The 27,353-nt window shown below is 40.6% G+C and overlaps 1 protein-coding gene across 4 annotated transcripts in view; it reads right to left on the reverse strand.

Moving 5' to 3' along the window:
* CTNND2 (catenin delta 2) overlaps positions 1 to 27,353 on the reverse strand; it is a 942,360-nt gene that overhangs the window by 117,564 nt on the left and 797,443 nt on the right. For all 4 annotated transcript variants that reach the window (XM_033178807.1, XM_033178804.1, XM_033178806.1 and 1 more), the window contains exons 14-15: positions 25,067 to 25,252; positions 12,020 to 12,193 (exon numbers count right to left, since the gene is read on the reverse strand). In XM_033178807.1, the coding sequence (XP_033034698.1) occupies positions 12,020 to 12,193; positions 25,067 to 25,252 (360 nt within the window). The remainder of the gene's footprint in view (positions 1 to 12,019; positions 12,194 to 25,066; positions 25,253 to 27,353) is intronic.

Raw genomic sequence — 27,353 nt, forward strand, 5'->3', positions numbered from 1 at the left:
ATACTAGGAAATGACATGGCTTTTGCTGTATGCCCCAGATTATTGTCTCTAGAATGGATTATTATTTGAATTATCAGATTCTCCCAGCTGGAAAAGAACTGTGCTTGGTTCCTGCTCTAGGATTTATGAAATAATAGGGTGGTATTAGCACAAGGTCCTTCAAACGATGGGGTTACTCTGCAATGGACACAGAAGTCAGGTGTTGGCTCTTCACATCCAGAGTTACATTATAGATTTACATATCTTTGTTTTCAAAATTTCAAAATCTATTTTGAAAACTGGTATCTCTAGTCAAGATGACTAGTGAAGAATTCCAATCTGTTCGTAAAGAAATAAATCAATTTAATAAATATAAATTTTGGTTAAGGCAATGGCAACTATTGCATGTTTACTGTTTTTTGTTGTTGTTTCTTTGAATTTTAAAAATGTAAGTCAAGTTAGGGCAAAGACTGAATTTTAGCCAATGTGTTTACGCAATGCTCAAAATATTAATGTATAGGCAAGATAATTTCCTGGTGGGGGGGAAGCATTTAGATGTGCTTTTGTAGTAAGAACAAAGAAAGAAGGTCAAGCTCAAGTAAAAGTGACCCAGAGGAAGCATTCACTGAAGAGACTGGAAGAAGCACACTCATTCTGCAATTCTCAAGCTATCTCAAGGACCAGTAATTTTCAATTAAAAAATTTCTTTAAAAAAGGCAACTTTCTGAACATGAAAAGGTTTTTTTGTTTGTTTTCACTGTGAATGTAATCAAATATTTTTTTTTTTTTTTTTTTTGTTGAGACGGAGTCTCGCTCTGTCGCCCAGGCTGGAGTGCAGTGGCCGGATCTCAGCTCACTGCAAGCTCCGCCTCCCGGGTTTACGCCATTCTCCTGCCTCAGCCTCCCGAGAAGCTGGGACTACAGGCGCCCGCCACCTCGCCCGGCTAGTTTTTTGTATTTTTAGTAGAGACGGGGTTTCACTGTGTTCGCCAGGATGGTCTCGATCTCCTGACCTTGTGATCCGCCCGTCTCGGCCTCCCAAAGTGCTGGGATTACAGGAATGTAATCAAATATTACAGATATCATCCTTGTGTGCAACTGGCATCTAGAAATGCCTTCTGGGAACTAAATACAACCCTGTTAAATGATAGACAGTGCATGGTATGAGACTCAGGCTGCCTCAGATCTTATTCAGAGGCCCCTGTGTGTTTCTTAGTAACAGTGATGCATGAATACACCATTGAGAAGGGGGAACTGACCACAGTGGAGGTCCAAAATGAAACTGCTCACACTGCTACCCTCTAAGCAAGAGTGGTGGTTGAGAGGTGCAGGCTCTGAGCCACTGCGTTCACAGACATGGAAGATTTGGTGATTTTTTATCCAATTTAGGAAAATAAAATTAATTCAGTTGTTTCTTGTTCTAAGTCAATAGGCACTAAGACAGAAAACTTTTCCTCTACATAGCTTTTTTTTTTTTCTCTTTAAACATATTGTCTCACGGGTGAAGTGATCTAGACTTGATGATTTTCTTTCGGAACCAGAAAACATGCCATTTTTGGAATATTAAGCAATTTCTTTCTTTTGGTTATGGGGAGGGAGAAATCTGAAATTTATCTTTAGGGCACAGTTTGGAGGGGCCCTGTTGAGAAGCCCTTTCAGTCTTGCAACTATAAGGCAAAGTTTTTGCTGAAGTCTTAGGTAGTAAGTTAATTACAGTGTAATTATTTCTTTACTAAGATAGTGTGTTTTATTTTCTAATAGTATAGTATAAATCAAATATATTAGCAAATTATTTAGGAGACAGAATTTTATTTTTCTTGGATCTTGATTTAGATGACCTTACTGCAAATTATTATTGATTGTTGGTAGGGGATGAGTTTATGAAGACATTTGTGTACTAGAGGCTAGGAGCTGAGCCCAGCCTAGGAGAAGGGACATAGAGCTGCGATCTTGACTTTCATAAGAGAACATATGTTGTTATGAACTCGTGTTTTTGCTGCTGTTTTTTTTTTTTTTTTTTTTTTTTTTTTTTTTTTTTTTTGAGAGGGAGTCTCGCTCTGCCGCCCAGGCTGAAGTGCAGTGGCCGGATCTCAGCTCACTGCAAGCTCCGCCTCCTGGGTTTACGCCATTCTCCTGCCTCAGCCTCCCGAGTAGCTGGGACTACAGGCGCCCGCCACCTCGCCCGGCTAGTTTTTTGTATTTTTTAGTAGAGACGGGGTTTCACCGTGTTAGCCAGGATGGTCTCGATCTCCTGACCTCGTGATCCACCCGTCTCGGCCTCCCAAAGTGCTGGGATTACAGGCTTGAGCCACCGCGCCCGGCCTGTTTTTTTTTTTTTTGCTTCCTGCTGGTAGATAGTGATGACAACAGCAGTCTTCTAAGTCACAAATTGAAGATGGCAGAACAGCTATCAGCACGGGTGAATTAATTCGTGGAGGGGAACTTCTGCCTTAACCTGCTCTTAACTGTGACATTAGGAGAAAATAACTTACCTCACTTAGGCATTTGCATATTTGGGTGTCTCTTTGTTACAGCAGTTAGCACTCTCCTAAATAATACTATGCTGGTGTACTAAAATAAACTTCCAATCATGAAATCCTAGCCCTAAGGCTTTAACAAGCAATGCTGGAAGTGTGCTTCCTCACCTCCGCCACATCGTTGAAAAAATAACCTCATGGATGGCCCTGTGGCAGCACGTACTCCTATAGCTGCATCTGTAATGGATTTTGTAGATGCTTTGTTTACATGTTTACCATATTGTAAGGGAAGAGACCAAGTCATCTTCATCCATTTATCTCAATTGTCTTGTCTCTTTTGGTCCACAGTTGGAGATTTTAAAATGTTTAACTGATGAAAAAAGATGTCGAGTTGATTTACAGCATCAAGTCTGATGATTTCACAACAGCATTCTGCACGGAGGGGAACTATGCAAAAAAGGATCAGAGCCACTGAAATTACTAATGGGGCCAAAATATTTGAACCACTTCCACAAAACTACTGCTAGGGTTTAAAATGGTCACACAGCTGGGCACAGTGGCTCACGCCTGTAATCCTAACACTTTCAGAGGCCAAGGTGGGTGGATCACTTGAGGCCAGGAGTTGGAGACCAGCCTGGTCAATACGGTAAAACCCCATCTTTACTAAAAATACAAAAATCAGCTGGGCGTGGTTGTAGGCTCCTGTAATACCAGCTCCTCGGGAGGCTGAGGCAGGAGAATCCCTTGAACGAGGGAGGCAGAGGTTGCAGTGAGCCAAGATCCCACCACTGCACACAAGCCTGGGTGACAGAACAAACCTCTGTCTCTAAATAAAAATAAATAAATAAACAATAAATATAAATAAAATGGTTATATGCCCCTTTGGGAGTGTGTTCTAAAGTCAGAAAAATCCCTTCATTCTGGGGTCCCTGGTGTGGTGCTAGAACCTTTGACTCAGGACTTACAGAATACTTGTTTGTCTCCAGGACTGAAGAACAGAATATCGAGGTGGCATGTCTTGAGCTACCATAGCACTGATCATGCTATGTCAATTCATCTGTTTTTATGATAGAATTCCTCTGTGAGGTGACTGCTCAGGTGACAGGTTAGCCCACGTCTTAAACTGGGCTGAAAAAGGGTTTCATGTACAGGTAGTTTTACTAATGCTCTCAGTGCAATTGGCGGACTAGGACTTCCCATTAGGGCAGGAGTCCCCAACCCCTGGAGTTCCTAACTCCTGTGAGGAACTGGGCCGCACAGTAGGAGGTGAGCGGTGGGTGAGCGAGGATTACCGCCTGAGCTCCGCTTCCTGTCAGATCTGCAGCAGCATTCGATTCTCATGGGAGCACAAACCCTATTGTGAACTGTGGATATGAAAGATCTAGGTTGCACGCTCCTTATGAGACTCTAATGCCTGATGATCTGAGGTGGAACAGTTTCATTCCAAAACTATTCCTCACCCCATCGGACCCACGGAAAAGTTGTTTTTCATGAAACTGGTTACTGGTGCCAAAATGTTAGGGACCACTGCTTTAGGGATTGTCTGTGTCTGCTAGACACCAAACTAATAATCAGCTTAATATAATTTAATATATGATTGAGCCCAATAGGTTCAGCTGTTTTTGTTTTTTGTTTGTTTCTTTTTTTTTTTTAAATAGATAATGCCTCCCTGTCTTCTTGCTGGCATTGTTGCTGATGAGAAATCTGCCGTCTTCCTTATCTTATATGGAACATGTCTTTTCTTCCTCTGGATGCTTTGAAGATCTTTTTATTGCCGACTTTGAGCAGTTTGATTCTGATGCACCTTGGTTTTGTTTCTTCACATTCCTTGTGCTTGAGGTTGTTTAAGCTGCTTTGATCTGTGAATGTATGAGTTTCATTAAATTTGGGAAATTTTCAATCCTTATTTTTTCAAAATTTTTTTTCTGTTCTCTTCCTTCTTTCTCTGTCCTCTCATTGGGGTACTCAAACTACATCTATATCAGGCCAGTCGACACCCACAGATGATCTGTACCTTTCTTTTTTTTTTCTGTATTTCATTCTGGATAGCTTCTATTGTCTTTGTGTTCACTGATTTTTTTTCTTCTGCAATGTTTAACGTGCTGTTAATCACATCCTATGCATTTTTCCGTTCAGACACTGCATTTCAGACTCTAGAGGTTTTATTTGAGTCTTTTATACATTTCCCATGTGTAACTTTTTAAATGTTTTGAACACATGGAATACAGTTATAATAACTGCCTATTTGATAATTTTAACATCTGTCAGTTCTGAGTTAGTTTTGATTGATTGATTTTTCTCCTTTTTATGGATTGCATTTTCTATTTACTTGCAGGATAGTTTTCAGATGTATGCCAGACATTCTCAATTTTAATTTGTTAAGTGCTGAATGTTTTTGTATTCCTACGGATATCTTAAAGCTTTGTTCTAGGATGCATTTTTTTTATGGATTGCATTTTCTATTTACTTGCAGGATAGTTTTCAGATGTATGCCAGACATTCTCAATTTTAATTTGTTAGGTGCTGAATGTTTTTGTATTCCTACGGATATCTTAAAGCTTTGTTCTAGGATGCAGTTAATTTACTTGGAAACTGTTGATCCTTTTGGGTCTAAGTTAAGATTTGATAGGAAAGACTAGAGCACGGTTAGTCCAGGGCTAACGATTCCTCTGTATTGAGGCAAGACCCTACTGAGTATTCTCCCCAGTGGCCCATGGATTATGAGATTTTCCTCTCTGGCTCTTGGGAACATGCACAATATGCACCCCCATGTGAATGTCCAATTTCATTCTCCCTAACAACTTCAGGTGTTTCTTTCCCAGACTTGGGTATTTGCCTCACACACATGTGCTGAGAGTTCTCTGCTGATGTTTAAGGGGAGTCCTCTGCACATCTCTAGGGTTCTATGTGTGAGTCTCTCCTCTTTGATACTCTGTCCTATGAACTCCGATCACTTTGATATCTCCAGATTCCCAGATCCATCTCCTCAACACAGTGAGTCTATTGAGATCCCCCAGGTCCCTCAATCTTCTTGCCATGGCTTGGAAACTCTCTCTCAAGGTGGTGAGCGGAGACAATCAGAGGACTCACCTTCTTTTGTTTCCTGTCTTTCAGAGATCACTGTCCTTTGTTGACTAATGTCTAGTGTCTTACTAAAAAACCCCAATGTTTCACATATGTCTTTTCTTTGTTGTTGTTTTTCCTTGAAGAAAGGTAAAGTTGAACCTTGTCATTCCATCTTGGCATCTTGGCTGGAAGCAGAAATCCCTCTGGTTCAGCTGCTTCTACAACTTTAAAGTTCTGTAATTTAGAACTTTAGAAATCAGATCATCCAATGATAGTACTAAAATTAATGCAAAACTATTAAACATGGGTTTTCTCCGTTTATCAATTTGGATGCATATGACATTTGCAACATAGATGTAATCTTTGCTATCAGTACTGCTTCCCGGGTCTTATAGGGAAGAAATAACTGAGTCCTGTGATTAGGACCAGTGACTTGGTTGTGACCATGCTCCTCCCGTCTCCTGCTCCATAGAGTGGGTCTGTCCTTGTCCTGCAACAGACTGGTCATTGCCTGTATCTGAGTGTTCCGTCTCCAGGACACTGCTGATTGGACAGGGTGCTCTGATCACCTCTGTCTTTATACTGGCCTAGTTTCTAATTGATTAGGCACGATGCTTCGCATTCCATTTTCATCAGTCTTTCAAAACTCTGTTTCTTTACATTTAAATCTAAAGCTTGGCATCACACCATTAACTAGAACAAAGACAAGTCACTTTGTCTTAGACGATAAACCATGCTTCTTAAGTTGCATTTGATGGATTCCACTAATCTGCCCTGGTTCAATTTTACGTGATACACTACCTACTAAGTTAAATTCAGGGTCTTTCTCAAGGCTGTTATCTCTCTCTCTAAGGACAAGTCTCCAATTTCCCAGTTCTCCTACACTTTTTATTCATTTGGGGCACATGGCCAGAGATTCTGTTTCCTTCTTCACTAAGTCCATGTTGCTATTACGTTAGCTCATTAAATATTAACAGATTAACATCCAAGTATCTCTTGTTCTGTCTTATTTTTAAAATAAGTGGCAAATAACAGATGATTCGAAAAGAGTCACACTTTAGGAGGAAAACTGAGTGTATACAGATTTTAAAATGTTTGACTTCATAGCAAGTACAGATATATATTTCTACAGTTCAAATCCTGGGTTTTCATAAAGCTCAAGTACAATAGAAATAATCCACAAATGGGAGTCAAAAGAACATTCGTTCACATTTTGGAAATCTTCAAAGCTCTATATCCAATTGTTTTAATATTCTGCAACAAACAAAATCATTGTACTATAAATGAGAAAAAGGTAACTGAAGCCCATGTCGGCAATGAAAAACATGTATCACTTTGCTTCTGCCATAATAACATTATGTCTTTCTGATGCTCATAAACCAAGTAATGAGTGTTTTAAAGTTTAAAAAGTGTTTAGGGCCATTATGAATATCTAGTTTGCTAGTCAATTTGTCACAGAAAAAGAGTGTGCATGATCTTCCTATAAAGAGAAATTATTGTTTTAGATGATGAGGTCTATAAAAAGCCATCTCCGTGCAAAATTAAAGTATTTTACCTCTACATTTCTGTTTTTGTTGGGTCATAAAAAGTTAAGAACACTAAAGAAATACCACTAAATTTTAACAGTTACTATAAAAATGCATTCTTTGAATTCTAGAGTTCAGATGGTAACACTATATGCTGTTGTGTATCCTAACTCAATCTTTTAATAATTCAAGATTTTTTTCTGAAATCATCTTTTTAAAAGTAAAGATGTATCTGTTTGGTTTCTGGACAAGTCATCCTTTGTCTTCTTGAAATTACGATAATTTATCATTGCTTGGCTTAATGACAATCTTCTCAAATCTTCCTTGAGAATTGTCTACTTGCTTGTCTCATGAAATACGGAAAATTAGTAAATTATGCAAAAGATGATGATGTGACTGATCCCCATATGGTATTTGCATTTTGATATGAAATTTCTTATGCATGTGTGTGTGTGTGTGTGTATATATATATATATATATATATATATATTTATAACTACTCCCAATATTCCTTAGCAGCCCTTGTCATGCCTGAGGACTATCCCATTATCTAGAATTATTAGGGAAGCAGTGCTTCTCATAAGCAAGACTGACATCCTAAGAGGCAAAATTCTACTTTAACCATTGGGATGGAAATCTTTCGCAAATGCTTTCTGTCTTCTAAAATTACTAGTAATAACAGTTTCTTGCTGAGAGAGGGCCAACTTCATGACTCTCAGAATAGATGGAACAGCCATGACGTTAAATGGTCTCTGACAGTTTTTCTTTCTTGCATTCTTTAACTCAGTTTTTCCAACTCCTCTGTCTTTTCTCTTTGCCACCACAGTATCTACTCTCCCTCCTTATGATGGTCTATGTGTCCCCTTACAAGAGTTCTTCCTTTTTTTTTTTTTTTTGAGATAGAGTCTCACTCTGTCACCAAGCTGGAGTGCAGTGGTGTGATCTCAGCTCACTGCAATCTCCACCTCCCAGGTTCAAGCGATCCTCCTGCCTCAGCCTCCTGAGTAGCTGGGACTACAGGCACGTGCCACCATGCCCAGCTAATTTTTGTGTTTTTAATAGAGACAGGACCAGGTGTCTTGACCTCGTGATCCATCTACTTCGGCCTCCCAAACTGCTGGGATTACAGGTGTGAACCACCGCAACTGGCCAGTTCTTGCATTTTTCAACATGCTGACTGAAGTCCAATATGGACTGGGAAATCTTGGTCATCATTGTTAACCTTTGTCTAAGACAGAACAGCTTCTTTTATGCTGATTTTGACTATTCTAGACTCTTCTGCCTTTTTCCTAGTAGTCTCTACTCTCTTAGCAGTAGAGAAATGTAACAAAGAAATGCCCTCTGGATATGTAGGATAACTGTGCTGAACTAATGCAAATTAATTGTGCTAGAAACAGTAAGATGCTATTGCCAGAAAATTTTAAGAATTATCATGCTTCTTCCATAATTCCCATTATGTAAAGTAGAATAGAATCTTAAAATATAAAAGTAGTAAACTTTTTAAACTTGTCATTTTCTTACTCTACACACCTATCTAAGCAGTTCTTGCAGCTGATCTGGGTGCTCCTGAGACACAGAACTTGGAAACTTAGACAGCAATCTCAGCACAGTAGGAACTGCAGAACTAGCCCTTTGCTACTGAACTCTGCAACCTGCAAAACATTGTTCAGTCTGAACACTGAAAAGAAAATGGTTCTCTCATAACTTCTTTCTATCAGTTTTATATTGTATTGACAGTATATTGCCAGCTGAACCAAAGAATCAAAATATCATAAAATGTGACCATCTGAGGATGGCCTGGAACATAATATGTGCTACTAAATTCTTATTGACTAGTAGACATTAATAAATAGTAAACACTGCGATCCTCAAGGAAGACATGTAGACATAGATAGCAGTTGAGATAAATGCTCACATTTGAATTATTTCTCTCAGCTAAGCACAGGGGTAGGCAGTGGGCTAGAAAGAGATAAATGGGGCTTGGTCTGCCCATAAGGGGCGTACAGACCAAATTCTCTTCCAGAGGACAGTCTTAGCAGCTCAGAAGGAATCATTGTATGAAAGAAAGATTAGTGTCACTGATCCTTAAATTTGGTGTTGAGATGTGGTGCAGTTCTTTGTACTTTAACATGTCTTTTTATCTGTCTGCTTTTAGGATTTTTTTTTCTTTGTTACTAATTTTGAACAATATGATTAAAAGACACCTTGGTATTGTTTCTTCATGTTTTCTGTGCCGGGGGCTCCTTGAGCTGCTTAGATCTGTGAGTTCATAGTTTTCATTAGATTTGGAAAATTTTCAACCATTATTTTTAAAAATATTTTTTCTGTTCTCTTTCTCTTCTCATTTGAGGACTCCATTTACACACATATGAGGTCACCTGAAGCTCACTGATGCACTATACCTCTTTTCTTCTTTTTTCTTTGTGTTTCATTTTGGATCATTCCTACTGCTGTTTTCAAGTTCACTAATCCTTTATTCTGTAATCTTATAATCTGCTGTTAATCACACTCCACATAGTTTTTGTTAAGGTATATTATATTATATTATGTTATGTTATATTATATTATACTATATTATATTACATTTATTATACTTTAAGTTCTGGGATACATGTGCAGAACGTGCAGCTTTGTTACATAGGTATACACGTACCATGGTGGTTTGCTGCACCCATCAACCTTTATCTACATTAGGTACTTCTCCTAATGTTATGCCTCTCCTAGCCCCCGACCCCTGCCAGGCCCCAGAGTGTGATGTTCCCCTCCCTGTGTCCATGTGTTCTCATTGTTCAATTCCCACTTATGAGTGAGAACATGTGGTATTTGGTTTTCTGTTCCTGTGTTAGTTTGCTGAGAATGATGGTTTCCAGCTCCATCCATGTTCCTGCAAAGGACATGAATTCATCCTTTCTTATGGATGCATAGTATTCCATGGTATATATGATGCATTATATTTTAATTCTAGAAGCTTGAGTTTGTTCTTTTATGTATTTTTCCTATTTCTACTTTTTGAACATATGGAATATATAGAGTTTAAAGGTTGAAGTCTTATACTCAAAATCTTCTAGAGCCCAAAGGTATTTCTCCACTTTTAAGTTGTTATGATTACATGATAATGACATAAGTATTTCTCAAGGAAAGTGATAACTGATAAAAAAAAATAAGTAAAGGAAGAGAGAAAGAAGAGAGAGACGGGGGTGGGGGAGATAGAGAGAGAGAGAGAAACAACATCTTAGGATGACACACTTGATTTGCCACCATCTAGATCTTTGTGTCTTAGCCAGGCTGATGCCTGAAGCCCAGAGCCCATTTCCCTGTACCTGTCTAGTTAGTGCTGCACGGCAGGGGAGCTGGGTAGGGTCTTTTAGCTCATGAGCATGTGAGTGCTCATGGGCACAAACAGTGTCTTGGCCTATGACATCTCGCTACCATCCTTGCATCCAGTGTTCTGATTGATGTGCATGATGTAGAGTGAGGCAGCCCTGATTTTCTCTGCAGATGACACATCTGAGACACAGTGATATGCTGTGGTTTGTCCAGGCTCACCATGCTCAGAAAAGGTAGAGCCTCAGTTTGAATGATGATTTGAATCAAAGCTTCCTAGATCACACTAAATTTAGAGAGACATAAGATGTAAGGCCTCGTTCCAGGAAGTGATTTCCATCAGTATCTCTTTTCTGCTCCTCTAAGACTATGCTCCGGATGTCTACCTGGCACAACTCTGCTTTTGAAGCTTTTCTCTACCAATCTCTGGTTGCAAGCAAGAGACGTGTACAACTCTAGGGCTGCCTATGGACAGGGTGTAGAAAACGGCTAACTATGTCCATTCCTAAGACTCTTTGGAGAAGAAGTGGGTCTGGCCATGGGGCAGCGGCCAACTCTGTAGGAAGAATTGTCAGGGCCTGGGGCCCATGAGCTGGGATGGCACTTGAGAAAGAAGGAAGTTCTGTAGCTTGGACTGCAGCAATGGAAACAAAGGATGACAGAGAGAGAATGACAAGAAGGCAGACATCCAAAGGAATAAGCAAAGGGAAGGGTGTTGTTACATAATGTTGAGACCAGAGTGTGGTGTGTGTGTGTGACATCTACAGCTTTGAGCTTCTGAACGTTATCTGTATCCGTATGTATACGTTCACATGGTTTGGATGAAAATAAATGGCAAGGAAAGGAGTGATTGATGAATATGCCACACCCCAGGATTTAGTATGAAATGAATGGAACATGCATGGCAGACATGCAAACTTTCTCTCTTGGTATTCTCCCCACCCACCCTCATTCTTCTAAGAGGTCACACTTTTTTATGCAACAAAGCAAGTTAGTGCACTGGTGACCAGACTCAGGAACTGCTTACTATGCTGAATCTCTTTTTGCCCAAAATGAGTGTTATGAAAATCAATCAGGAACAGTGTCAGTTTATAAGGACTCAGAGAAAAAGGCCATTCTAATCTCCTCTCCAATAATCTATTTAACACTTTTGCCAAAGTCAACCAACAGTACTATTCTTCTCTGTAAGTCCATGCTTTAAAAACATAAAGGGTTCTTTTCTTCTCTTTTGGGACTGGGACCCGGTACATTCTAAGTGTTCACATGGGGTTTGACACAGTTGTTTGAGTATTAACTCCCTTACCCGTTAATGATAGTGCTTTGAAAAAATGTTAACCTGTCACAATCTCCACTGAAAACAAAGTAGCTCAGCTACACGAATAGAATGAAAAACATTTCACATTTTCAGTGACTATAATCACATCTAGTCCTCTCTGTTTATAGTAATCTTTAAGGACCCCTGAGCCTTTCAGATGAATTTTTAAAAGGAATACATTTCCAAGTAAAACAGTTCAATATAAATGTTTTTTTCTCTAACATCCTAGAAATCTTTATTAGAATTGCATTTCTCAAAACTGGACTTGTATTGATATCTGAGGAGCTGCTCATAACTCCAGATTTCTTTTTATTGTAATGAACTGGCCATACCTTCCAGCTCCCTGCAGCCAAGTTCTGCAGGGCGCCTGCCGCCCCTTCCAGCGTGTCTGGATTTGAGCACTCAGAGAGCAGTGTGAGGTAGGGTTTGACTATTGATGGGTGCCACAGCATCTGGATCCCTTTTGGTGGTTCGGCACAGTCTGGAAGAGGTCCTACTCCATCCCACTGGTGGAAGAAAAACAAGAGAGCAAACATCTTTAACATCTTTATGCTTCCCAACATTGCCTTCCTCAACCATTACAGGCGAAAACAAAAGCAGAGCATTAGCACATTTGCTGAACATAGACTGCATGGAGGCTACTGCATCAGCAGTCCAGGGATCACTAAAAGGGGAAGCCATTCCTGCCCAGCGAGAGCTTGGGATCGAGGGTAGAGGGCGGGTTGGCGTATGCACACAAGAGAATGTAACTGGCAGAGGAAGTGGATAAGCTCTCCAAGAATGATTCTAACATGTTGCTGTAGGAAGGAAGGGGAAGAGATGAATTAATTTTAATTTTGATTGAGCAGGTTGGAAGAAGGATAAAGATCAAAGTAGCATATTTTATAGTAAGCATACTACAGGGGTTGCATAACAGTTACCAACAATCAAATGCCCTCACTGCTTGTGCATAATCGTTAATGTGATAAACTCCTATATAATTTGTTACATACATACAAATTGGGTTCTATTGTTGCAGCTAACAAATGACAAAATCGATAAAAGAGAGAAAACTGCTATGGTTTATTAGACACATTGACATGAGCTATAGGCAAATCTAGATCTTAGAGCAATCATGATAGTTTAGTTTGCTTTGATCTGAATCTAATGAATAACAGGATAATGTGTAATTCAAAATTAATTACCCATAATTTAGAAATTATGGCTTACATGCACAAAGGAATACCAGTCAACCATTAAGAATGATACTTATGAAGACTATGTGGCAACTTGGACAAATTATAACAATAAAAGTTAAATGATCAAAGCAGGATGCAAAGTAGTATGGGATTTGCAGATTATTCCAAGTAAAATGCATCATAAAACACCCATAATTATCATAAAAAATTATTAATACAATGCCTTTTTCTCTACATTTCAAACTTCCTGTTCTATCACTCTTACAATTTAAAACATACTAAAAATTAAAATAATGATTCTGATCTGTGATTACACAAAGGCTTTGTCTTTTGTGAAAATAAAGAGTATAATAAAGTTAGAAATGAAAGATGCTATGCTTTTAGAAAAAAATACACATATTCAGTTCTGAGAAAAATCACAGTAAAATAAAACAATTTCTTTATAATTTTAGCGTGAGAAAATGAAGATATTTAGTTCATTAGTGTTTATGAATGATTACTTAAAAATACACTGTAAATGACACATGCTAAACATACTTGCAGATATTTTATGTACATACATATACCTGCATGTATATATATGTGTGTGTATAAATATGAAAAACAAAACCATATTTCTGAATGTAAGTTCCTTAATTCTGAAAGTTTTACTGCAAGAAAATACATGCTTACTTTGTATCCTTGCAACATAAAAATAGAAAAGTGGATAGAGATGGCTGTTGATAGAAAGAGTTTCAAAAACTTCATTATTTATTTCCCGAAATAAGCTAAACTGCATGTCTTCTTTTCCTCAATAATGATACAGCTTAGTTTAAATCAAGGGTCAAGCTCAGAGATGAACGACATCCCATTAAAGGTCATTTTCAATGAACATGTCACTCAATTTTAACTTTGTAACAAGGACACTCAGTGTGGGAAGCTTCCTGTCCTTTTAACCAAAGCCACTTCCTAACTATTCAAAGATGACTTTGCACCTGTGAACAGCCTATCAATAAAACCAATACATCTCCTTTAAATTAAAAAAAGAAGGAAGTGAAGTAGCCTCGCCACATTGCTCCTAGTTCATTATTTGATCCTGGCTTGCTGCACTGAATAGAAAGTGGGCACTAGAAAAAGACAGCAGTCATTCTGTAGGTTTGCCAGTTTCAATGACAAAGCAGTAGCAATATTGGCCTCTCAAAGGAGACCAGCTTGGGGTAGTGAATCTATCTGCTAGAGTAACAAGAAATGGCAAATTATTTCTTTCATTTCATTTTATATCTTGCTATCTCCTTAAAAATTTAAAGCAATATTTTCATATAAAAATTTGATAAAATTCAGAAAAATAAAAATGTGACACTTCCGACTCAACACGGATAGATTTTCCTCTCATGTAAGAGCGAACCTAACAGCGAGAGGTACAGAGAAGTAATATTTGCATGCTCATTACAAAAAGAGGAAAAAGTAGCCATGTTATGTTTTGCTGGGTTTCATCTTGTTCTGCTTTTCTAACTCCTGTGCAATAAAGTGGGATAAATGGTTAAGTCAGTAGAAAATTTTCTTCAGGCTCTGACGTGTCATCTGTGTATGTCTTAAATACCTTTTATTACAATCCTTTCTTAATAGCTACAGAGAGAATCTGAAGGAAATAAAAGGACAACTGATGTGAACACAGATAATCTTTGATGGCAACTGGAGATGGAGTTCAAAGGGGATTCTTGGCTATTTTAGCACGTTGATATTGAAGAAAAAGGACTATCTCAAAGCCAGTAAATGTATCTGCCAGACCTTTATCTGGATACTTTATTCGAACTTTTATTAAGTTAACAGGGAGAAAAGTAGCATAAGTTAATGGGGGAAAAGCCCATTAAAATAGATTTCTATCAGCTGTAAAATGACTGGAAGTATTCTGTAAGACTTCAGTTAACATGCTTGACACTATTTTGTCTAGCTCATCAACATCAACAAGGCAGCAGGTCAATGGTAAAGTTATGATCAGACTGATGCAGGTGAGACAATTCTGCACATGCAAACTTTTGAGGCTAGAATGTGAAGATTCATGAAAAATCATGGGATATACAACTCTTTCACCAAAATAGAAATACTTTATTTACAAATTTAAATATAAGGTGCTTCTATCCTAAAATATCTACAAAAACGGGACATTATCTGAAGGCAAGCAAATGGCTTTAATCTGTAACATAATTGAAGCAGTGACCACACAGTGATTTAGCCCTGAAGAACACAAGACTAAACTTACAAATCTTGTGCAAACTGTGTTTGTTTTGGACAATATCTTGAGAACCTACCACCAAAAACTCTTTAAGAGCTTGAAATAAGCAAAGAATACATAAAGAAGCAAAATGTCATCAAGTTGGGAGACAGAACTTTCCATATAATAAAGAAAGAGCACACGAAGACAAAGTATTTCCAGGACAGTAGTGGTGGCAATGCCAGAAAAAGATTTTTTTTATTATGTTATCTGTATGATGACCACATATAAGTGTGTGTGTGTGTCTTCATTCCTCAGGATGCAGTTTAAAAGTTAAGCAGAATAGAGAAAGTGGAAGAAATAGCATGCGGAGAGAGGCATTTGTGGTTTTAAACAAGTTTTTTGCTGGGTTTCATATTGTTCCAGCTTGGGGGAAATTTTCAATGAAAATATCCCTTCCTCCTCAGAATTTTACTGCTTATGTTTCAGAGTTACATAAATGTTCCACAATTCTGTGTAACAAGTTAATTTTCATCTGTTATATTTTAACAAACAAATTTTGCAAAAGTTCTAGCATCCCTTGAGTCTTACAGATATTACTTAAATGTTCAAATTACACTTTGTGCAAGTCATTCACATGTTGTTGAATAGGAAAATAGACGAAAGAATATATTACTAGCATAATATTAAACCTCCTCTTATGAATTGTCTTGCTTATAGAAATTTCTAATTTTACACACATATTTAGAGTACATAAAGCTAAGGATTAAGGTGGCTATAACCAGAGTGTTTGAAAACTGAGTAATTGAGAATTAGAGCTCTGTTGGAGACAGGCTGGCAGCAAAGCAGTGAGTGTATATAGATCATAGAACAAAACAACAGATAGACTTTTTGCCACCCCAAATAGTGCCTCATTCAATAACGTATCAGCACTTTTCTTTACTGGCTTCAAATATACGACTGCATGACTAATATCCATAAAAAAACAGTCAACAGTTTCTGTCATTCCATTTCTAAAACTGTATAGAATTGAAAATATGTATGCTCTCATTAAGAAGGTAATGCTAAAAATTTTTTGGAAAAAAAAAAAAAGAGGATATCAAGCTTCCCAAGATAGAAGGTCAAGGGACTGCTGAAATTTAGACATGATGCTTTTTGATATGATCACCATCAGCACAGAGCATACATAACGGCCCCTGTAAAAAAGGTCTGCTTAGGAAGAAAATAACACATGCATGGGGATATGCGCAATGTGTATGTTAAAAAGAAGGAAAAGGAAAGAGCCTTTCTTTGGATTTGCTTTAAATACTTTTGCTTCTATGCAGGGCTTAAATTATATTTAAAAGATTTTTTTTTTTTTTTTTGAGACAGAGTCTCACTCTGTTGCCCAGGCTGGAGTGCAGTGGTACGATATTGGCTCACTGCAACCTCTGGCTCCTGGGTTGGAGCAATTCTCCTGCTTCAGCCTCGTGAGTAGCTGGGATTACAGGTGTGCTCCATCACGCCCAGCTAATTTTTGTAATTTTAGTAGAGACGGGGTTTCGCCATGTTGGCCAGGCCGGTCTTGAACTCCTGACCTCAGGTGATCCACCCACTTTGGCCTCCCAGAGTGCTGGGGTTACAGGCATGAGCCACCGCCCTGGGCCTATTTAAAAGATTTCTATTTCAGTTGGGTAGAAAGACTGGAAGCCATTTGCTCCTTATAGGAAGAGAAAGATGTAACTTAGGGATAAAAACCTGAAAGTAGGCTGGGCACAGTGGCTCATGCCCATAATCCCAGTATTTTGGGAGGCCAAGGCAGGCAGGTCGCTTGAGGTCAGGAGTTTGAGACCAGCCTGGCCAACATGGTGAAACCCTGTCTCTACAAAAACACAAAAATTAGCTGGGTGAGGTCAGAACTTTGAGACTAGCCTGGCCAACATGGTGAAACACCATCTCTACAAAAATACAAAAATTAGCTGGGTGTGATGGTGCACACCTGTAATTCCAGCTACTCAGGAGACTGAGGCAGGAGAATCACTTGAACCTGGGAAGTGGAGTTTGTAGCGAGCTGAGATGGCACCATAGCACTCCAGCCTGCGTGACAGAGCGAGACTGTCTCAAAAACAAAAAACAAACAACAACAAAAAAACCCCTGAAAGCAAAGATGTTACATACTATATTAAAAACAGAGACTTTGTAAACATGAGGTTCTTTAAGTTATGGAGAGTCACAGGAGTACTCTAATTATCACATTCATAAAAGCCCCCTAATGAATGAGAAGAATTATAAGACAATTTACAAGGCTTGGTGAGCCATCCTACAGCTGCCCTAGTCTCTGATCTCCAAGGCACTGGGCTGGGTACTGAGGAGACACCAACAAGGAGCAGTCAGAGAGTATGGAGAAGGATTTTCATTTCAGGAGGAGTGCTAAAATACACAGCTCCTCTTCCCACCTGTCACAGGCGTCATTCAGTCTCAGCCAATCAAGTTTGTGCGCAGAAAAGACCTTTTACTGCTGAGTCATATCTTCAGAACATAAACAGAAAAGGCTGGCTTCACCGGCAGGATGCATCTCTATTACCTAGATTTCTCTACCAATTAGGGAGCATCACAGTCATTACATATGTGCAGGCTCACTTTCATTTTTTAAGATATTTCGGTGAAATAAACAACAGACCAGAGATGCTGCAAGATAAAAGGAGCAGAGCTGCAGCATCAGGGAAACATTCTGATTTTAAGATCCCACTCTTTCCTCTCAGGGGAAGTCACACATTGCAAAATGTAGGAAGAGAAGATGGCCCTAAGTAGGTAAACTGTCAGAGAATGTTCTCTCAAGCAGGGTTTGGTTTAATTAAGCTGCAGCCAGCACTAGGTACTTTAAAAAGCAACATTCAAAACCCAAGTCCGTCCACCGTCTGCCACTCTTGCTTGGCTTGCTTTGAACAGCAGAGTTATTACATAATTTGCCTTTATAGTGTTTCGTGGCCACTTCCAGCTTTTGGGGGGTTAAAGGCGGAAGGATAGAGGTGATGGGTATTCAAAAACTCCAGTTAACTGTAAAAAGCCAGAAAGAAATGATTCTTTGTGTCGATTCTTAGGAATTTCAAAGAAAACGGTAGTGCGGGTGTCTGAATCCCCCAGGAGCTGTTCAGACTTCAGCTGCGGCTGAGGCTGAGGCTGTGCAAAGAGGGGATAGAGCTGATGGCTAATTAGCTGTACTTATGTGGCACTGCATTGTTTCCAGGCTCTCCTCGCAAAACACAGGAGGGGCTTTGCATTTGAGAGATTAGAAACCCGCATTAAAGAGGCAGGATGGAGGTGCTGTCTGAACAAAGCGTTAGGGCAAAAGAGATTCAGGAATAGCCTTGCTGATGCACCTCCTCCTGGGGGGGGCCATGAGGCCAGGTGGGCACACACCCCTCAGAAGTGAAGCTGGTGACGCTGCCTACTCCACAGACTGGCATCACGAGGCCGGCCACTGTGCTGTGCCCCACAGAGGACAGCTGTCAAGGCTGCTCCATATGACTGGGCCTGCCTGTCCCTTCCCCAAGTCACTGTGATAGAACCAACTGGGGCATCACTGATGCTCATCTAGAATTCTCTCTGCTCCTAATTTGCCATCCACATCTCGGGAAACCTGGGACATGGCTGTCCCTGTTACTACCTTCTAAAGGGCCTTTGTCCCTGACGTGCCAACCTCCTTCAGATAATCCTGTGGTCTTGGTTATTTATTTATATGTTCAGAAATATGTCCTTCAAAGGACAATCTAGTCCAATGGTCTCAAGCAGGGCAATTTTAACACCCAGGGGGACAAGCGGCAATGTCTGGGGACATTTTGGTTGTTGTGGCTGTGGCAAAAGTGCTACTGGCATCCAGTGGGTCGAGTCCAGGGAGGCTGGAAAATACCCTGCAACGCACAGGCCAGCTCCCTGGAACAAGGTATGCTGCCCCACATGTGACCAGTGCCGAGGCCGAGAGGCCCCGGTCAAGCTGTAAAACAGTATTGATAGACACACGCACACGTATGTTTATTGTGGCACTACTCACAACAGCAAAGACTTGGAACCAACCCAAATGTCCATCAGTGACAGACTGGATTAAGAAAATGTGGCACATATACACCATGGAATACTATGCAGCCATAAAAAAGGATGAGTTCATGTCCTTTGTAGGGACGTGGATGAAGCTGGAAACCACCATTCTCAGCAAACTATCACAAGAACAGAAAACCAAACACTGTATGTTCTCACTGATAGGTGGGAATTGAACAATGAGACCACTTGGACACAGGAAGGGCAACATCGCACACTGGGGCCTGTCGTGGGGAAGGGGGAAGGGGGAGGGATAGCATTAGGAGATATACCTAATGTAAATGACGAGTTAATGGGTGCAGCAGACCAACATGGCACATGTATACATATGTAACAAACCTGCACATTGTGCACATGTACCCTAGAACTTAAAAGTATAATAATAATAAAAGAAAACTAAACAAGACACCTGAAACAGAGTTTTAAGTCTATAAACTCACTGAAACTAAAATAGCAGCACTTTTAAGTGATGGGCTATATTTTCTACTAGAAGTGAGAAAGAAGTAGAAGAATCTGGTTCATCCATGGATAATGGCAGAGGAGAGTTGCTGCACAGAAATGCACAGTTGTGACCTTTGCAGGCTCATGAGATATGTTGCTTCCAGGACATGAAATATCATGCCTTGAGTCAACAAGTTCCCAGCATATGGTGAGGTGAAGGCCGAGAGAGACTGTACTCGAACCAGCCAAGAGGAACGGGCGGCAGCTGAAAGAAGCAGATGGTTAGAAAGGAAATGGTATTAAGCAGCAAAAGAAAGAGTATGGTTACTAATGAGAAAATGAAAACTGGAAAGAAAGGAAAACCACCTGTGATATTAGGAAATGGAAGCCTAGGAGCATCAAAATGTCGTGAGGAGCAGATCCGTGAAGTGATAATAAAAAATCAAGTCCATGAACAGAAACTGTCACTGACATTTAGAGTGATTAAGATAAATTCCGCTTTGTGTATTGAAAGTCTTAAAAGCATGCATTTGGTCTAGCTATTTCACTTCTAAGAATTCATTCTTAAGAAGTGATTAAGGGGGTAGGTGAGATTTAACTACACAGATGTTGATTACAGTTTACATTAGTACAAACTTGGAAGCAACCTGATTTTCTAGGAATAGGGGATTGGTTCGCCACATCATGGTATTCCTCTACCATGGAGTTCACAGTAGTTATTCCGCATTCCAGTGTGAAGAACTGCTTACTGGCAAGGAAAAATGTCAGTCTGTGTCAAATGATAAGCTGTCATAAAGCGGTCAGCAAAGTGACACAGAGCAGACTTGTGCCTACATCTTCCTGCCCATCAGTGGTGTGCCAAGGTGGGCAGTGGGGGCTGTCATCCGGGGGCAGGTAGTAAGAGACTGCAGTCTTTGCAGGGAATGTACAGGCAATGAAATGAGTACAAGTTGGGTTTTTGTTCATTACCATGTGCAGACAGTGCTACACGATTTCACTGGTGAGACCCCTCCCCACAAGGATAGAGAGCCCCCTACTCCCTACACACCTTGAATAGTCCACTACATGTCTTTTTTCTTTATTAAAAGTATGCCCAAGGTTCACCTAGGGTCATGGTTGTCACAAAAGACTACAATTCCCAGCCTCCCTCACAGCTCTGGTGCCACTACGGAGTCAGTCTCGGCCACAGGGATGTAACAGTGATGTGTGCAGCTTCTGGGTGGGGCCCTAAAGGAAAGGGTACTCCTGTCTTCTTTCCCCCATTTCTACTCCTGAACTATGGATGTGAAGAGCCAGACTCTTGATCATGAGGAGGAAGGCAGCACCCTGAAGATGACAGCCCCATAAAATACAAGGAGCCTGACTTCTGAAGACTCAAGAGACTGGAGTTCTCTATCAGTGAAAATACACTTACTGACTATAAGACCTTATGAATTTTGCTGTCTGATACGGCCTCTAACAGAAAAATATCTGAAAGGATATATGCCGAGATGTAAGTTGTAATTGTGAATCTCTCTAGGAGGAGGCATGCGAAGGTGTGGGTATTATTTTCTTCTTGGAGCTTAGTGTTATTTTACTCACATATTATTTACATGTTAAGTGTGTACATGTATACCTAGATATTTATCATTAATATCTATTTTGTCTGAAATGAGAAGAAACTGTTATTTAAAGTTCAAATCTCCATTGTGGTCATTTTAACTACTAATAAAATTCAAGTTTGTGCTTTGGGACATGCATGCTGTTTGTTTAGCGATAGAATCTCACTTTTGGGTCAGGAGCATCCAAATGACACAGCAGGCAACGTGTGAGGCTGTTGAAGAAGTGGTGGCCACTACTGATATCCTGAAAATCCAAGAAAACCTTGTAGGTCATGGCGTTTCATGATATCTCATAATACCTTCAGTGCAAATAATTTGTTTAGTCTGGCAGGATCAAAAGTCCTGCTTCTCCTGGGATACTGTGACACACACGCATATACCTTTGTTGCATATTAACTTAAGTTCTTAGATGATAATAGTAATTTAGATGGTGCATTCGTTTTGGTGGTGATTGCAGATTCAGAATACCGACTAACAAGATAAATGCAGCACTCTGATGGGAGACTGGGGAACAGCTCAAAACACAAGGGAGGGAGGACTGCGGAAGACATTTGGCTCACAGCGGCCCTTAGGGGCCAAGTCTCACCAGGAAAGAAATCCATGGGTCTGGAAAAGTCACAGTTATGAGCATCCACCCACAATGAAACCCACAGCAAGGGCTAGGGGCCACCACAGGCCACAGTGTAACTGGGGCCAGGCATTGGGCTAGAAGTCACAGACTGAAATAAGACTCACACAGTCCTTTGCCCCAGAAAATTGGCTCTCTTTGAGGATCAGTTGCTATACTTACCCCATAATATGATAATAACTAGCAGAGAAGTTTAAATAAAATGATGGAGAAGTAGATTAGGGAGCCACAGTTTACTTGAAAGAAGTTTCGGAAAGACAGAGGGGATGTTTAATCTGCTCTTGAATGATTATTCTCCAAGTAGTGAGTGGGGAAAGGGAGGAAAGGGAGGGCCAGGCAGTGGAACAGCACGAACAGAAGCCTAGAGGCTGGTCTGTGGGATCCTCAGATAGGCCAGGAAAGTGGGAGGACAAGAGGCCTTGAAAGCTCTTCCAAGACATATCTTTCATCGTGGGAAAAATAAGGGAGCACTGAAGTTTTACACAGAATCCCATTCCTATTGCTTTTATGTATAAAATAGCACCCTGTATATCACTGGTGAATCTTCCAGTCATCTATGCATTTGACATCTACAACTTAAGAAAGACGTGAAAAAGAGCAAACATATTTCCTCTTAAATTGACGACAGCATACTCAGTGGTGAAACAAAGATTATCATGAAAGAAGACCTACCAGATAAAAAGAGTGGATCAGAATCCTGTTTGAATGGATAGGTTTGTCTCCTCACCCATGCGGATAGATATATATTTTTTACCCATTTGAATTCAATAACTTTAAATTAATTTATAAGCTAAAAAGGGAGGTTTTGAATTCCAGCAGGTCCTGCTTATTTAGTTTTTGTTTTTCTCAGTGGCCCTCTGCACACGGTCAATCTCACACCACGAGCATCTTGAAGAAGGTCTGACCTGCCCAGCAGCTGGTGGAGGACAATGTCCCGTCACCTCCAAACCACGTCAAAACAGTACCCACTTCAGGACACCATCACAGGATCGCTGGCCATAGACCAAGGTGAAAAACCAAAAAATGCTTATTGCTACAAAAGGTGCAAAATGTAAATGAATCCATTTTGTTCCCTCCTATTTCCCTGGACCCCAATCTTCGGATTCCCCCCACCAACGCTGCAGTGACAGGCTGCTGGCACAAGGCCCTGCTGAGGGCAAGGAGGATCCTGCTGGGGGAGATGCACCTTCTTGGCAGATGACATGCAGACTGTTTCATGGGAGGTTTTGCCCAAAATGGACTAGAGAAACTAGCAATTCCTTAGAATTCAGCAACAGGCACAGAGCAGATTCAGAAATGGATGAGTTGGCAAGGACCTCTTAGACTAGAATATGAAGCACAGAGTGTCAAACACTTCTGCACATGGGAGCTCACAGTCTGGTACTTCTTCTTTTTTTTTTTTTTCTTGCTGCAGTTTATTTATTTATTTATTTTACTTTTTGTGGGTACATAGTAGATATATATATATATATATATTTATGGCATACATGGAGTTTTTTTTTTTTTAATTATACTTTAAGTTCTAGGGTACATGTGCATTTTAACGTGCAGGTTTCCAGACTAGAATGGCCTAGAAGTCTGATACGTCTCGTATGGTTCAAGAGAAACCATTTCTTGAACTAAGAGCATGCATGCAACATATTTTTGTATCATATATTTTATTGAATTATCCCTATGGGGATTTTTTTTTTTAAGTTTCTGAGATTTTTCTTACAGGTAAATTTGACATGCAGAATATTATAGTGTCTTTTAAAGGTCAAGAATACCAATGCCGAAGTCAAGGGTCAACATAAATTTCTGGGCTAGAAAAAGCTCTAGAGGCCATCATTAAACCAATTATTATTTGTATCACTTTTATTCTTGTTATAATATTTGGCTACTCTGTCCTGGAAGGTCTGTGTTGTAGACTAGATAACCTTTCATTTTCCAAAATCTCTTATACCTTTCAGTGAGGTATAAATTTCTCTGAAAAAAACCATACACTTTTATAAGCATACATTAACTTCGTGCCTCTATGAACATTAGTTTTTAAAGGCCATTTGCAAAGATTACAAATGTAATTTCCATTGTAGAAAATTTATAAATACAGAAGTACAAAAAGAATCGATCATTGTCTTCTCCTGGATCTTACTCTGCTTTTTCAAGAAACACACACATTTTGTACATGCAGATAGCATTTTGTATTTGCATATGAGACATATCATACAAAACTGGCCAGACTATATCTGTACCATCTATACCTATATTTATGTACACACCTGTTTCTATATTGCTTTTTTCCACTTTACTTGTATTATATATTTTCTCTAATCTCTAAATACTCTTTAAAAACCTGACTTGCTATGTAGTAGAGATTCCAGGGGACAAATGATATCTACCATTTTTACATCTGCAAACCTAGAACTCTCTGTAAGCTCCTTGATGAGATAAATCAGTTTCCAGGCCCTGAAGTTAACCTCTGTTCCATTGTTAGCAAAGGTGGGCCTGCTTTGTCCTCCCAGCGCTCCCTGTCCTGGTGGGGCCTGTGGTGAGGGGTTTGTTCTCTCAGGAGCAGCCCAGGACAGGGGCAGAGGCTGTTCTGATGCATCAGGGTTGTGAGTTGCTGCCTAGCGGTCTTCATTTTGCTGCAGGGGAACCTACTACCAGTTGCAGCAGGTGAAGTCCATTCTGTACTCAAGAGGCCTCCGGCTCTGGCTGAATACTGTTCTGAATTCATCTGAATTGTCCCCCATGGCCAAGCTTCTAATGCCATCCTGTGGAAGGGCTGTGAATTCTCTGTTACCCCCATTTCCAATGGGATGTGTGAGACTGAAAATCCAAACGCTTCAAAACCAGTGATTACATACACGTTGGATCTTTGGCCTCCCTGTCTCTCTCTCTGTTTCCCTTCTTTTACCACATCTCCTATTCCACCCATCCCTGTCACTTGGATGGCGCCAAACCCAGCTCCGACAATGCCCTAAGTAAATGTGTGAATTAACACAGCACCTGCTCAGAGGTGGAATGTCAGAGCCTGCTAGGGCCTCGGGTGTTTTTTTTTCTTTTTTAAGTAATTTCCTATCTTGGCTCAACTGCAAGACATGCGGGAAGTCATTTCATGTCCCACCGTCTCAGCTGTGAAATTCCCACAGGAAAATTGTGCAGATGCATTAGTGATTTTACCTCCTGATGAAAATGCAGGGCTCATTCTCTATATATTGAGGAAATATTAAAGTTGCAATTAGGGAAGGGGATAATTGCATGCAGCTGCAAGCAGCCCGCATCACCTGATCTTGGGATTTCTTTTTCTTCTTCTTCTTGCCCCAGCAACCAGAGCTCTCAGCGTCCTTGCCATTGGCCTCGCCACAGAGTAGCCCATCCAGCTCGTCCGTGCCCATGTGCTGTCCCTGAGACGTTTCTGCCGCCAGCCGGTACGAGAGGTTCCTTAAAATGCACACACAGTTTTCAACGGTCTGCAGAATCCAAAAAGAACAGGGGGAAACAGAGGAAGGAATGAATAAAACTAGCACTCAGCACTCCATTCTTCCACCTGGAAAGGCATCTTTCTCCACGGTCACATTTCTCTTTGGAAGTGTTTAGCTGACAGCTGCTGAAAGCTCCCCTGACAGCCACAGTGGAAAACAATTAGAGAAACTTGGAAAGGTCTTAGGACCTTTTCTCCCCCACAAAGAAATGACTTATCAGCAATAGTTACTTCTATAAACATCTGTTACTGTTGAGTGAAATTCACTTGTGAGAAGGGAAGAATGTACAACCATGAGAGATCCCAAATATCATCCACTAACACACAGTGCCCCACCTCTGACTCCCAGGCTGGGGATTGGGGATCGGATAATGAGGAGTCAAAGACTTAGAATTTTGGTCAGCTCTGGTGGGGGACATATTTACTGCCCACCAGAGCATTTTCTGAGTGTCAAGGCCACAGGTGCAAACCAGGGTTGTCCCAGGAAAGTGAGGGGCTGTGATCACCTGAGGGCATACATATTTTTAGTCTCCATTGTTTTGAGATGCCTGACACTCATGTTTTCTTAGCCAAAAGGTTAAATAATGGTTAAGGCCACCTGTTGTGGAGCTGTACACCTGTAGAACCCTAGGTGTCTGATTTAGATGTGGGACTTTGGAATGCACTTGACATGTCTGGGACACGGTATACCCGTGTCCCAGACATGTATACCTTCTGTATATGAAGGTATACATGTCCCAGACGGTATGACCTTCTGTAAAATGGTCATAACAGGACCCACATCTTAGGTTGCTTGTGCATGAGGTGAGCTAAAATATGGTGCGGTAGGCAGAATAATGGCCCTCCCACAAGGTCTACATCTTAATCTCTGGAACCTGCGAATACGTTAGGTCACATGGCTGGGAGGAGGTAGGAGTTAAGCTAATCAGCTGCTTGTCACATGGGGAGGTTATCCAGATTGTTTGGGCGGGCCTGTGTCATCACAAGGTGCCTGTACATCAAAGAGGAAAGCAGGAGAGTCACAGTGATGTGATGTGAGAAGGATGTAGTTGGCCATGGCCGGATCTGAAGATGGTGGAAGGCGCCACAAGCCAAGGTATGTGGGCAGGGTCTAGATACTGGAATAGGGAAGGAAATAAATTCTCCCCAAGAGCCTCAAGAAGGAACGCAGACCTTACCACATTTTAAGTTTTTCCCAGTGAGACCCATTTCAGACTCCTGGTCTCTAGAGCTATAAGATCATAAACCTGCATTGGGTTCAGCTACCAAGTTTGTGGTCATTGGTTACGACAGCAACAGGAAAGTAACACAGTGCGCAAGTACTGGGAAGAAAGCTGGGCCACAGCAAATGCTCTTCAAAGGTTCGTATCATTGACGATGGCAGGAGACGGCACAGTGCAGAGATCCAGAGCATGTGATCTAGGACTGCTGGCTTGGCTTATGATCCTGGGCCCACCATTTCACAAGCTGTGGGGCCCTGGTCAAAGTGCTTAATCTTTCTGTGCTTCTATTTTCTTATTTGTAAATAGAGAGTCATATTAACAGTATCATGTACAGCCTGGGAGCGGTGGCTCACACCTGTAATCCCAGCACTGTGGGAGGCCGAGATGGGTGGATCAGGAGGTCAGGAGATCGAGACCATCCTGGCTAACAAGGTGAAACCCCGTCTCTACTAAAAATACAAAAATTAGCCAGGTATGGTGGCGGGTGCCGGTAGTCCCAGCTACTCGGGTGGCTGAGGCAGGAGAATGGTGTGAACCCAGGAGGCGGAGCTTGCAGTGAGCCGAGATTGTGCCACTGCACTCCCGTCTGTGTGACAGAGCCAGACTCCTTCTCAAGAAAACAACAACAACAACAACAAAAACAGTATCATGTACAGGGCAACAGTGAGGGTTAATAAGTTTGAATATTTTTGAACATTCTTTGAATAGTGTCTGCTCAAAAGTATTTGCTAAAATACCAGCTGTAATAACTTGTGGTTGCTGAGAAGAGGGGTGAGCAAACTGCCGCCCAGGGGCCCGATGCAGTCCACAGCTGGTTGTGCATGACAGGTTGTTTTCCTGGAGGACACCCAGGCCCATTTGTTTATG

This window comes from Trachypithecus francoisi, unplaced genomic scaffold, assembly GCF_009764315.1.
Source record: "Trachypithecus francoisi isolate TF-2019V2 unplaced genomic scaffold, Tfra_2.0 Lachesis_group2, whole genome shotgun sequence".
Lineage (NCBI taxonomy): Eukaryota > Metazoa > Chordata > Mammalia > Primates > Cercopithecidae > Trachypithecus > Trachypithecus francoisi.